General features: G+C 43.4%; 1 protein-coding gene across 1 annotated transcript; it reads left to right on the top strand.

The window, feature by feature from the left end:
- Positions 1-1,354: 1,354 nt before the first annotated feature.
- On the top strand, positions 1,355-6,806 carry LOC102423875 (zinc finger protein 260-like). The gene is made up of 2 exons (XM_023748121.1): positions 1,355-1,475; positions 2,428-6,806. The coding sequence occupies exons 1-2, from the start codon at positions 1,355-1,357 to the stop codon at positions 4,239-4,241; spliced, it is 1,935 nt and encodes a 644-aa protein (XP_023603889.1). The 3' UTR covers positions 4,242-6,806.
- Positions 6,807-13,769: the final 6,963 nt, after the last annotated feature.

Genomic DNA, 13,769 nt, shown 5'->3' with positions numbered 1-13,769 from the left:
TTTCCTGCTGTAGCCAGTATTTGTGGGTCACAACACAGCATAGGGACAGACGTTGTCCTCTACAGTGTCAGGGAGAGATCATAGTTTTGCAGTGGCCAAGACCTTTAACAGATGAGTAGACCTGAGATTAGTTTGGAGGCGGAAGAGTTATTGAAACAAGATTAGACTAGGGCTGGTACATATTAACTTCTCTAAACACTCACCAGGATTTTGTTGTGGTCTTTGGTGTGGCCTGTATGTGAGGAGTTAGAGTCAGTCTTGTGGATTACTTAGAGGTTTGAGTGGTCATCTGTGAGACTCACTAGGCATGGAACAGAGAGCCATCGGGGCTGGGACTTGAGTGGTGTTTAAGTGAGAGATGTTAGCAAGCATCCTCTGGACAACACTTGATAAGTAATAAGTCGTTAAGGAGAGGACTATGGGGGCTGGGGCTAAGGGAGTGCAGGTGTGAGAGAGGTGTGGTAAAGAGTGATTTGCACTTGAAGAGGGAATGTGAATTCATGGCCACAGCACCCTGACATTGACATAAGAGTGAATGACCAGAAAGCCCATTTCTGGTGGTGTCTGGATGATCCAGTGAGGTGAATTTTAGGGCAATTGCCTGTAAAGAGGATTGATTTGGCACTATATTCAAGGTACAGAGCTTAGGTGCCATTTAGCTAACCACCTGCCTTTTGTTGTTGGGGATGACACCCTGGATAATAGGAGTGAGTAGCATACATCAGTGTTACCCAGGCTTCAAAATCTCCACTGGAATGGGTAAGGAGAAAGGTAAAGGGTAAGAGATTATGGAGATGGTGAACTATAACTTTGGAAAAAAAGGTGATTAGGAAACAAATTTGCATTACCTTTGACGTTGTGCTTCTGTGAGTGAAGCTGTGTGAGAGAAGGGTTGTTCAAAGAACTCTGTGCAACAGGCAGTGCAAAGCTATGGCCATGGCACCTTGCAATTGGGGTCAAGAGGGTGCAGTGTGATGCCATGTATTTGGCGTCTTTGAGAAACAATCTGAGGGTATTGACTGACAAGACCAGTATCAAATCACTCACAATATCTTTATGGCCAACATCTCTCTTTCACCTATGGTTTTAACAACCACTCTGTTGATAAAAGTCAGTGTGGCGTACATGGGAGGTCCAGAGCTCAGAGGTCTTATCTGCTCAAATGCCTTTATTAGAGTAGGAAGACAAAATGTCAGTATAAATATAAGAAAACAGTGGCTTTCATAGGATGAAGGCCCGGTATTTTCTCTGGAGTGGACAGAGCAGATGGGTGTGGAGGGTGGGAAGTATGACAGACGTAGAATCTTAGGAGTGAAGCTGATCATGGGCTTAACTGTCCCTATTATGACAGGATATGAACTTTGAGGACGTGGCCATTGTATTCTCTCAGAAGGAATGGGGGCTCCTTGATGAGGCTCAGAGACTTCTGTACTGCGATGTGATGCTGGAAGTGTTTGCACTTGTGACATCTGTAGGTAAGACCTTCACTTTTTCCCAGTGTCCTGAGGTGATGCCTTCTCCCTTTATTCCTCAGGCATAGTTTTCTCTCTCCCACAGCGAGAACATGGCCTCTGCTAATTTTCCCACTGTCTTGTCAAATGAGCTGGATGGTGAGTCCTGAGCAAAGGACTCCACGAACATCCCGCTAACGCCTGTTACCTCAAAATGTACAGGAAACAGAAAGTTAGGAGTCTTGCAGTGAGCTTAATGGGTCCCAGCTTGCACTTTCTCTTCATGGGAGTATCCACATGCATGGCTGACAGTATCCACATGCATGGCTTCAACTTCTGCCATCTTTCTCTAGATAAAGGTTCTTTGTGGTGACCTGTTACATGTTATGGTATTTACTTACATGAACAATAGGCTGTTCCTGGGAGACCCTCAATCAATTGTTTGTTATATTCTCTTCCCTGAATACTATAGCAAGCTGTGTTGCTCTGGACCAGTGCTGACTGTTCACCTCTTTGTCACCTGTTCCTCTACACTGGTGCCTCTGCAGTATTCTGCAACATTGACTTGCACCTGTGTTATGAGGTGCATGTACGTGCTAATTAGTCCTCGAAACCGGCTACTCCTTTATTGAATTTTACTTGGAGTAAGACCTAACCAATCTCTTGCACAGCTTGTCCCCGTCCCAGCAGACAAGCCATGCTAAATGCTGGTAGTTGAAGTATTAGCTGGAAATCCATATTCTAATCCATGTGGTGCTTGCCATGTTTTTTGTCATATTTCTGGTGAGGCCTCTCTGTGTTGTAATCTTCATTAGCCCAGAAAGAGACAAGAGCCTCTTATTAATCCTTCCTGCTCATCTCTTATTTTCACACAATTGCATGGAACCAACGTGTGATGTGTGACACACTTTTGTAATGGGGCTTCCCCCTGTCACCACATTCAACATTCATTTCCTTACCCTTTCTCACTTTTCAGGTTGTTGGCATAAAATCAATGGTGATGAGGTCTGTTCTGTATTTATACAAGGAGAGTCGCTGGTCAGGGCTTCTAAGACAGCTCCAAGCACCCAGAAGATTCCTCTTTGTAAGCGGTGTTTCTCTGTGTTAAAAGGTATTTTGCACCTGTCTGGTTCACATGCAGCATACTTTGAGCAGAAAGCCTTCTGTAGTGACACACGTGTTGGAGACTTCTGTTTCAGTGCAAACCCTCACCAGCAACAGAGGAATGAATGTGGAGACGAGCCCTGGAAAGAAGCTATGCACAGGGCTTCCTTTGTGAGCAGGTGCAGCTTCTACTTATATTCGGTGCCTTCACCCAGCAGGGAGGTTGGGGAAGACTTGCAGTACAACTCAGAGCTTCCCAAGCACCAGGCCACTCTCAATACTGAAGAGCTACACTGTGGCAGTGAAATTTCCCAGGAATTTCACAGTGGAAAAAGTCATCACCAGTGGGGTGAATGTGAAAATGCTGCCAGCCACAACCTGAAAGTTGTTCAAAGTCACGGTGACTGTTCTGGAGAACTGCTTTATGAGTGTAACAAATGTAGGAAAGTATTTAGACGAATTTTTAACCTCGTTCAACATAAGAGAGTTCACACTGGAGAAAAGCTGTATGAGTGTAGAGAATGTGGGCTGTCCTTTCCTCTAAGGGCTCACCTCACTAAACACCTCAGAGTTCACACTGGAGAGAAGCCATATGAGTGTACTGAATGTGGAAAGTCTTTTACCAAAAAATATATACTGAATAGACACTTCAGAGTTCACAGTGGCGAGAAGCCATATGAGTGCAGCGGTTGTGGAAAGTCCTTCAGTGATAAGGCTGCCCTCAAACAACACCAGAGAGTTCACTCTGGAGAAAAGCCCTATAAGTGTGGAGAATGTGGGGTGTCATTTCGTGTAAGGTCTCACCTCACTGGACACCTCAGACTTCACACTGGAGAGAAGCCATATGAGTGTACTGAATGTGGGAAGTCTTTTTGCCAAAAATACAACCTTACTAAGCACCTGAGAGTTCACAGTGGCAACAAGCCATATGAGTGCTGTGATTGCGGAAAATCCTTCAGTGATAAATCTTACCTCAAAGAACACCAGAGAGTTCACACGGGAGAGAAGCCATATGAGTGTGCTGAATGTGGGAAGTCTTTTAGCCAAAACTCCAGCCTTATTAAGCACCTGAGAGTTCACAGAGGCGAAAAGCAATGTGAGTGCCGTGATTGTGGAAAATCCTTTAGTGATAAGTCTTACCTCAAACATCACCAGAGAATTCACACAGGAGAAAAGCCCTATGAATGCAGAGAATGTGGGCTGTCCTTTCCTCTAAGGGCTCACCTCACTAAACACCTCAGAGTTCACACTGGAGAGAAGCCATATGAGTGTAATGAATGTGGAAAGTTTTTTAGCGAAAAATATAAATTTAATAGACACTTCAGAGTTCACAGTGGCGAAAAGCCATATGAGTGCTGTGATTGTGGAAAGTCCTTCAGTGATAATTCTACCCTCAAACAACACCAGAGAATTCACACTGGAGAAAAGCCCTATAAGTGTGGAGAATGTGGGATGTCGTTTCGTGTAAGGTCTTCTCTCACTGGACACCTCAGAGTTCACACTGGAGAAAAGCCCTATAAGTGTAGAGAATGTGGGATGTCGTTTCGTGTAAGGTCTTCTCTCACTGGACACCTCAGAGTTCACACTGGAGAAAAGCCATATGAGTGTACTGAATGTGGGAAGTCTTTTAGCCACAAATCTAGCCATATTAAACACCTGAATGTTCACACTGAAGTAAAGTATTAAATGTGCAGGGAATGTTTTCTTTTTCTCACTTAGTATAACAACGCTGAAGGCGACTCTTTGGGACCTATTTTTCTGAATATACACCCCATTTAATGGAACATTCACTGTGATATATTCCTCATCAGTTTCAAGTACAAGTGAGGCTTGAAGGAGCTCCATTGTACTTGCTAACATGCCCAGACCTACTGCCCAATTGATGTCACAGCGAGCATCTGTGGCTGAAGAAATTTCACTTCTACCACCTGGCTCACCTGAAGAGTGTGCATCAGTCACAACCTCTGTGTGCTCAGGGGAAATGTATTCTGTGTTCTCACTTGTGCTTGAGAAAATCATGATTACTTCAAGCTCTTGACAGGATCTTCCTTCCTTTCTGACTAGGGAATGCTTCTGACCCAGGGTTTGTCCAGAGCACCCATCATCAGCTAAGGAGTGCTGCCACTTTCAGGGACATTGTGGGTTTCACATTATGCTTTTAGGAATTGTTTTACTTTCTAATTCACCAAGCTGCAAATTGCTTACTGTCCTCTGTTCTGATTTAGTAAAGATGTTTTTTTCTTTCGAGGCTTTATTTATTATTTTTTAAAATCTCACTGTCTGGATGATTTGATACAAAAGTTGTGATCTATCATCATGGCGAGATGCACAGATATGGTGGGGTCCCACAAACTTTCTGTGCTTTGGAAAGTTATAATAATGTCAGAAAAATCAGTCTTTGTCCAATAATGGCTTATTTTATACCACTGACCAAGGCAATGAAAGAAAGTTTGCATAACTTTGTGGTTCCAATTTGCAGCCTGGTGCCTCTAATGTTGGTGAGGTCAGTGGTCCCCCAGAAGAGGAGTCCTTTTTTGTGCTTCTATCATTGTTCTCACATTATCCTCTGATGGGTCATTTTATGTTCCAATTCACCAAATTACAAACTGCTTGCCATCCTCTGTTCTGGTTTATGATCTTTTTAGTAAAGGTGTTTTTTGCTTTTGTACCTTTAATTTTGTGGGTTATAGTCACTGCCTGGGATGATTTGAAAGGATAGTTGTGATCTGTCAGCATGGAGAGGGGAACAATATGGTGGGGTCCCAAACTCTATGTGCTTTGGAAGGCACATAATAATGGCAAAAATCCCTCTTTGGTCCATATTGCTTTATTTTCTATTGCTGACCAAGTCCTTTAAGGAAAATCTGCATGACTTTTTGGTTCTAATTTTTTAGCCTGGTGCCTGTATTATTTGTGAGGTCAATGATCACCCGGAAGAAGAGTCCTTTGTTATGCTTCTGTGAACAATATGAGTTATATTCTCTACTCATAGTATGTCTTACATACTGCACAGGAGCCCTGTGCCATGTTGTGTGAAATATCACAGGCTGGTTTCATTTGTTATTACACTGTGAAGTGCAATTAATATTGGGATAAACACTGTTTTCATAGTGAGTGGAAGAGATGGCAGTATAGTGGATGAAAATTGCCTCTTCTGAACATTATCCATAAATGACCCAGTCCTGAAGCTTGTTTGTTCTTTTTGTAGCTGAAGTGATTGGTTGCAAAAAGAATCTCATGGTTTTAGGGATTCCCTGGGCCCCTCTATGGTGTTCACCTCAAGGTTATCACAACAGTCAGGAACTCAAAGCTAAAGGAAGGATAATCGTATAATTAGTCCCAGGTTGTGTGTTTTGTGACAATTCGGCATTCCTGATCATTCTGATGGCAGTAGTCTTCACTTCTAGACAGTATTTGCTGCCACAGAGGCAACAATGATTCTCTCAAGAAATAAGGAGAGAGATGGTTATGTCTATATAGAGTTGCCATCTTAATTTTCTAACAACAGGGATAGCTATGTTTTTATTTGGAACCACAATTAAGGCTTTACTGACTATTTGTACTGGGTAATAATGGTGAATTTTGTAGTCAAAGAAAACACGATAATTTTAAGAGAAGTATCAAAAGTGTATGAATTTCATCAACCAGGCCTTTAGTGTTATATATTTTAAAATATATTTTTATTGATTTTTAGAGAAGGGCAGATGGAGAGAAACATCAATCTCCTGCCTCCTGCATGCCCACTACTGCACATCGAGGCGGGCATGTGCCCTGATCTGGAATCAAACCAATGACCTTTCAGTGAATGTGATCATGCCCAACAATATAAGACACAGTAGCCATGAGAGTTTATACTTTTATTATTTATTTACCGTTGTATTATTTTCAATACTAACAACTCTAAACCTAGTTTTACATACCCTGTATTTACTTCTTGCCCTTTTATACTCTTCTGGATTCTCTACCCTCCATACAGCCATTGATTTACCTCCTCTTATGATAGAGTAGTTCATATTTTTCATAATTTTATAGGCACTATATAAGGTGTATAATTTTTAACAAACTATGACTTCTTTCTTGCTACACAGGTATTTTTAGATTCAACAGTAATGTTTATGTAAATAGTTAATTTTTTATTGCTAATAATATTGTATTCTATGGATAACCACTTCATCTATTGATCTGTCAATGGTTTCGTTTATTTCCAAATTTGGGGTTTTATAAATAAAACTGCTGGGAATATTGCATTCAGTTCTTCCTACAGGTGTATGTTTTATTTATCTAACTGTTGCAGTGTCGGTGAATGTGTTACATTTTAAGATATGCACATCTGTGATCTAAAATGGTCATTCCCTTTGCCTTCCCAGCCACCCACAGTAATGAAATTTCCAGGTTTTACATTACCTGCCAGCACATGTGATGGTTATTTTTTTAAATAATAGGCCAGGCGATGACTATACTGTTAACTTGGTTTTTTTAAATAACATTTCCCTAACAATTCTTTGTTTTAACATATATTTTATTGATTTTTTACAGAGAAGAAGGGAGAGGGATAGAGAGTTAGAAACATCAATGAGAGAGAAACATCGATCAGCTGCCTCCTGCACACCCCCTACTGGGGATGTGCCCTCAACCAAGGTACATGCCCTTGACTGGAATCGAACCTGGGTCCTTTCAGTCCGCAGGCCGATGCTCTATCCACTGACCCAAACCGGTTACGGCTCCCTAAGAGTTCTTGATGGTGAGCATTTCTTCTTGCATAATTTACACTGTCTTTATCTCCTTTGTTAAAATGTTTGCTCAGGATCCTTTGCCTACTTTTTAAGTTAATTTATTATTCTTACCAATAGGAGGACAGTGCAACATCTAAGACATGTGTTTGAGTTTCAGTCCTTCCTCACTGACTCAAGTGACTTCTTTGCCATATGGAACCATTGGTTTTTAATTCTAGAAAGAAAATTGTTTTTCTCAACTTTTATCCTATGGACAATTAATAGCCACTCATGCCATACACTTATAAGTTTAACCTGCATTATTAATATTCTCCACCAGTGTTCTTTAAGTCTAAACACATTAAGTGAAGTCTAGGTTTGTAGTATTTCTCAATTTCCCTGGTGTAAATACTCTCATCATCACCAGGTTCAAACTGGCAAAATAATGACATGGAACATGGACATGAAAAGATATTTCAGAAGTACATCGTTATATTCTTTTTTCAGCATACTGATACAGTAGCAATGAAAGTGCTCAAGAAAATTTATAATGAAACAACTGAATTATTGGGAAGTGGCAAGTATTAAACATTTTTAAAAGTTTGATATGAGTGTAATTGATTTAAAGCACACATTTTAACAACATATATATTAAAATAGTTTTTTATTGATTTCAGAGAAGAAGGGAGAGAGATGGAAAGATCAATGATGAGGGATAATCATTGATCAGCTGCCTCTTGCATGCTCCTACACTGTGTATCAAGCCTGCAGTCCTGGCTTATACTTTGACCAGAATCTAACCTTGACTTCTTGGTTCTTAGGTTGTACTCAACCACTGAGTAATATTGGCCAGGCAAAAACACACTTTTTAACAAACACTTTTATGTTTCCATACATACATGACTCCCTGAAACCAAATCCTCCCCTTTTCACTGCTACCTGATTGGCATATGATATTACTGCGGCAAGGACATAATCTACCTTTGCAATAGCATATTTCAAATATATCCATATGAAGAAAACACTTACAAAACTTCATAAATTTTAGTCTAGTCTTCCATCTCTCTCTGTATTCTATCTCACTCTAATCAATATATTTGTGTGTGTTTTCACCAAAAGAGTCAACACATGTGAACACCATTCAGACCAGGCAGGGACCCTGTGGTGAACCAGGGTTCTCATGAGGGCAGACACAGTGAGGGAGAGAAGAGGAGGGGAGGGGCCCTGCTGTATAGGTGTGGAGGGTGGGGAACTGGGGCTGAGCTGCACAGTCACCCACAGGTAATTATGACATCTGTGCTCCCTGAGACTAACCCCTAGGGGGCTGGGAAAAGCTCTGGGCCTGGACATGGGTCTTGTTGTCTCAGGACCTTCCAGCCAGGGGTTGAGACTGGGCTATTTTGGATTCAGGTGGTTGAGGAGACCAGATCCCTCCCAGGTGTTCCGGATCAGCTCTTGATACTTGAGGCCCTCAAATCAGTGCACCTACATCTGAGCAGCCCACACACACTCCTGAGCCCCACAGGCATTGTTGGAATCTCTCTATTTTTGCATTTCTGGGTTATTTTCCACTTTTATTTCATTAAAAATACCACCACCTAACCAGTCCTGGAGGTACCATGGATTCTTCAGGAAATGGTGCTGTGTATTTTCAATGGTGAGACCATTCTGCAGTACATGCATTTCCAGAAGGGGAGGCTTGGTCTCAACATGATACCACATTGGGAGATGCATTACAGGTGGTCTCCACCCTCCATAAGATTGGCCTGTGCTGAACAGACCCTTGCACCTGAAGTGCGGTGATGGAGCCTGGACTCTGAGGGACAGTATACTGTGAGATGTGAGGTTGAAGGGGACAGAGAGGGTAGGCCTGGGACAGGATTGGTGATCGGGTTTCCTGCCAGCCTATGGGGAGGGTACACTGTGTGTGTGTCCTGTGGCACTGTCTGGGTGGCTCCAACTATTTGTTTCTGTGTGTGTGTGTGTGTGTGCGTGCGCGCGCGCGCGGGGCTATGTGTGTGTCCGTGTCCCTCAGGGTATCGCCCATGTCAACAGCGCAGGTCTGTATAAACCTAGACATAAGCCCAGTACCTGAGTGCCCAGCACAGGCTGGCAGTGTTCTGCACCTGTGTGTTTCTGTGCTTGGGTTATCTGTATGTTTCTCTCTCAGTCCATGCACCCCCACAACCGGCAAGTGCATAGGCAATCTCCTGAGAGGTGTGTTAGAGGCACCTTCCTCTAAATCAATATGTTCCTCTTACCAACCCCCAGGTGAGCCCCTTCTTCTACCAGAAATCTGGTGTCCCTCTGGAGGTCCCATCTCAGGTCTCAAGGATGGATTAAGCATGGGGTCAGTTCCGAGAAGTCCAGGCTGTGGGAAGGTGGGGAGCTGGGGAAGGCTCTGATGACAAACAGGAGATACAGAATGTGGATTGGGAACATTTGTGAAGGACACTAGTCTTTGTGAAGGAGTTGGAGGATCCAGGACCCTTGTGAATGAATATGAGGATGAGTTCTTGTGGGGAAAAGCTGAGGGGGAAGATTTCTAGGCTCCTCAGTCCCCATTGGTAATGAGGAACTGGACATCCCAGGAGAGGGGTGTCTCTTGCTATGTCAAAGCTAGGCTGACAACTAATACAGGAAGTTGCATGGGGCTCCGTAGAGCATCACTCCTGGACTTCTGGGCTCTGGTCATCGACTGGGTGTGCATGGCCCATCCAACACTGGGACCAGGAGGGAGAATTAGGACCAGTGTGGAGAACCATCCAGCAACCCTTTAGCACAGGTTCATACACAGAACAAATGGAAAGCACAGGTTCACCATTGATGTTAACGTCAGCATTTTTCACCATCATCCTCACTGGGAGCACTCACCAGGGCAATGCACAAGAAAGGAGACTTGGAAGCAGGTACTGACTGATGTTAATTGAAAACAACAAGGGTGCTGGGATGCTCACAGTCCTGTACCCTTCCCAGTAAATATTGTTAACATGTGGGTCTTCACCTTGACTGTAGTAGGGGAATCCAGGCAGCTAGGGATGTTCCCAAAGTCACACTCAGAATTGGTGTTGAGTTTGCTGCCCATGGCATCTTACCATACTCCTTTTATTTTTGGAAGTTCATTCCTTTGAATCTTGAAAGAGATGGTTTGGGGCAGCTTGGGTAGGAAATCCATCTGGGTGAGGAGAAACTGAACCATCCTGACTGGTTACCACTGCCATTTCCTACCAGTCCCCACTCCTCTCCTTTGCCCTTGCACAGCCCAAAAGAGGTTGGCACCATATGGTCGCCTTAATGAGGCCCATTAAGTATAGCAGTTTCTGCTGCTGACCCCCTGAGGTTGGCTGCAGCTCTGTGATGTGCTTTAACCAATGAAATGTGGTGGGAGTGAAGCCTGTCACCACTAACAGAAAACTCTGGATGCACTGAGACTGGCCACCCTCTCTGCCCATCTCTGATAATGTCAACAGGTATCTACATGGTGGCTCCTCCTTTATGCCAGTCCCAAGAGAACCAGGGTGCACATGTGGTATGAACAGGAAAGATGCCTTCTTTAAGCTAAGCCACTAAAGCTTTGGGACTGCAGCAGCTGGCCCATCCCCATGGTTATGAAGTACCAACTCCACTCTCTAGGAGGCAGCAGAGCCTAACATTAGAAGCCAGACCTCTGTTGTTAGAGATACATGGGTTTGACTTCTAGCCTTGCCTTTTATTTACTCTACAATCAGGCAATCTACCCTGAGTCTCTGACCCTGGATTTCCTCCTATAAGACAGATGTTTAAACCATCTCAGGTTGGGGAGAGGATTAATGCCTGCAAAGCATTGAATCCAGGTCCTGTTACCTGTAGTAAACATTAAAACTCTTGGCTCCATAGCTTCACAATGTGTATTGTCTAAAAACATTCTAACAATGTACGGAATGTCCAATTTTTGTCTTTTTTATCTTTTCAAATTTTGTTTTTAAATAAATAGGATAGGATTATGTATATTCTCTCATAGCTTGCGTTTTCTCGTACTATTGTGATATTTTAATAAAATAAAAAATCAACCTCAATAGGTTGAGCATGATCCCATTCACAGAAAGGTTTCCAGTTCGACTCCCAGTGATGACACAAGTAAGTGGACATGCAAGCTCAGTCCTCAGTGTGGGGGCTTGCAGAGGCCATCTGACCGGTATTTCTCTCTTACTCTTTCACTTTGTCTCCCTTTAAAAGTCAATTAAAATATTACTCATATAAATCCATTGATATTTGTGGGCTTCAGGAATAATTGCAGTAATACTTTTACTTCAAGGAGCATTCTGAGCTTCACAGAATCTGAAATAATATCTCCAAACAAAAAGACAGTTTTATACAACACTCCCCTAACCACTGCCACCAGCCACTGAAACCTAACATTCTCAGTTCCCAGCATTACTCAGGCTGCCAAACAACAATATTCCCAGTTGTCAATGAGTGACTGTGAGAGATGTTAGTTTGACACACAGGGCAGGGGTCCAATGCAAAACAAAGGCAGGTGAACTTTTCCAGGGGCAGACACGGCAGTTTGAGCAAGCCTAATGACAGAAACCAATGGTGCAGAAATAATGAAATGTTTACTGGACTCACAGTGGGAGGCATGGGAAACTAGGGAAGTTCTGCAACAAAAACAGTGAACTGAGGCATAGAAACAGAGTTCAGGTTCCTTGCTGGGAAATAATAACAGAGGGAATCAATTAGATGATGAGGATAGATAGAGAGCAGTCTTGTAGCAAATATATAACCCTAGACTAGAAAGCTTCATGGGTTACCTATTATTGGAGCACCCTCCCCATGCAGAGAGTCTGAATGCTTCAATGAAGTTATCACATTTTTGCTGCTATTTTCTGGTCTGTAATTTCATTCTTCAGCTTTGCAAAACAAGGCTGCAGGAAAACTCCCTGCTCACAATTCCTGTTACAAACTGGGATCCGAATTCCACCTGTGAAGCTCAAACAGTACATTACACAAAAGGCAATGCACCTAATGATGGCTGGGTTTAGCTAATGAAAGCCAGGGGAGAGACATATTATCCAGGTGCACATGGTTAGGGCAAGTTGACTTCTTTAGTCTGTTCACATAGAGGCTTCGGAGCACCAGGCCTCCCTTAAGTCCAGGCATCAGAGACTCACCCTGAGCTGTGGTGTGCGTGAGGCTTGTGAGCACAAACAGGCAGGGAATGGGGCCTCTGTGCCCCCCAGACTCCTGTCTGCTCACTGAGATTGGCTCCGCCTCACCTGATGTAACCCTCCAGCCTGGGGTGTGGGCACCTCTCAGGTCTTGTAGCCTAGGTCACAGCATCCAGAACAGTGAGTCAATTGTGGATGACAGGGTGTGATGGGGGAAGAGGGTGACAGGCTGCAATGCCACCTTGAAAAGACATGGAAGTGTGTCTGAATGAGGAGGATTTGGGAATCCAGGCCTTGTTTTGTGACTAAAGGCAACAAAGAAGATGAGGCAAAGTTTTGCATGAAGAATTGTGCTGTCATTCTCAGGAAACTGGGTCCATGGATGGCCCTGAACAAAGGAGGGACATTGTGTGAGGTAGGTTTCTAAACTTTTCCCAAAGCAGCTCAGAAGAAGAACAACTAGAAGAGAGAGGACAGCAGTTGGGGACAGGATGGAGAAGTCCTGTAAAAGATGAGGTACCTGCCAGCATTGTGCACTGAGGATTGAGTCCTGAAGTAATGTGGTCATCTCAAGGACATGTATCCCCGTTGGCTGGGCAAGAGTACTGAGCAGCCTGAGCCCATGGATTCTGGCAGTGATGGCCAGGCTCTCAACAAATCTTTGTTCCACAGATTTCTACAGAAATGCTTAGGAGTACTGGATTATGTGCTGATTTCAGGGCCTGACATCCTTATGACCTCTAAAATAGCAGTGCCCTGGGACTGTCTTACAGCTTTCCCAGTCCTTGGAACTGGGGACACTGGAACTTGTTATTAATCTTTCTTGCACACCACTTACTTTCAGACAATTGCATGAAAGCAGTGTATTGTGTGGAACACACTTTTGTATGAGATCATCCTCATGGCACCACAGTCAATATTCATTTCGTTATCATTCTCTGTTTTTAGGTTTTTGTCAGAAAATGGAAGATAAGGTGGCACCTTCTGAGCAGAAGGTATCTGTGGAAGGACAGTCACTGGTCAGGGCTTCTAAGACAACTCCAGCAAGCCAGAAAGCCCTTCTGTGTAAGCATTGTTTCTCAGTGTTAAAATATATCCTGCACCTGACTTAGGTAGAAACAGCATACACTGTGTAGGAAGCATTCTTCAGGGATTCATGTGACAAAGACTTCTCTTTGAGTTCAAATTCCCACCAGCAATGGAGGGATGCTAGTGAAGAGAAGCCCTGGAAAGAGGATGTGGGCAGAGCTTCATCTGAGTTCCAGATCACCTTCTCCTTACCTTGGGTGCCTTCAACCCATATAAGGAGATTTAGGAAGACTTTTCAGCCATCACATATCATCCCCAGCACCAGG

The sequence above is a fragment of the Myotis lucifugus genome, unplaced genomic scaffold (assembly GCF_000147115.1).
Source record: "Myotis lucifugus unplaced genomic scaffold, Myoluc2.0 scaffold_1163, whole genome shotgun sequence".
NCBI classification, from domain to species: domain Eukaryota; kingdom Metazoa; phylum Chordata; class Mammalia; order Chiroptera; family Vespertilionidae; genus Myotis; species Myotis lucifugus.
This window is presented reverse-complemented; position numbering and strand designations above follow the sequence as displayed.

What these genes read in the sequence shown, in the direction of transcription:
- LOC102423875 (XM_023748121.1), top strand. Translation starts at nt 1,355, where the DNA reads ATGAACTTTGAGGACGTGGCCATTGTATTCTCTCAGAAGGAATGGGGG. An exon ending in TGCACTTGTGACATCTGTAG is followed by an intron (nt 1,476 to 2,427) that starts GTAAGACCTTCA and finishes CTCACTTTTCAG; the next exon opens with GTTGTTGGCATAAAATCAAT.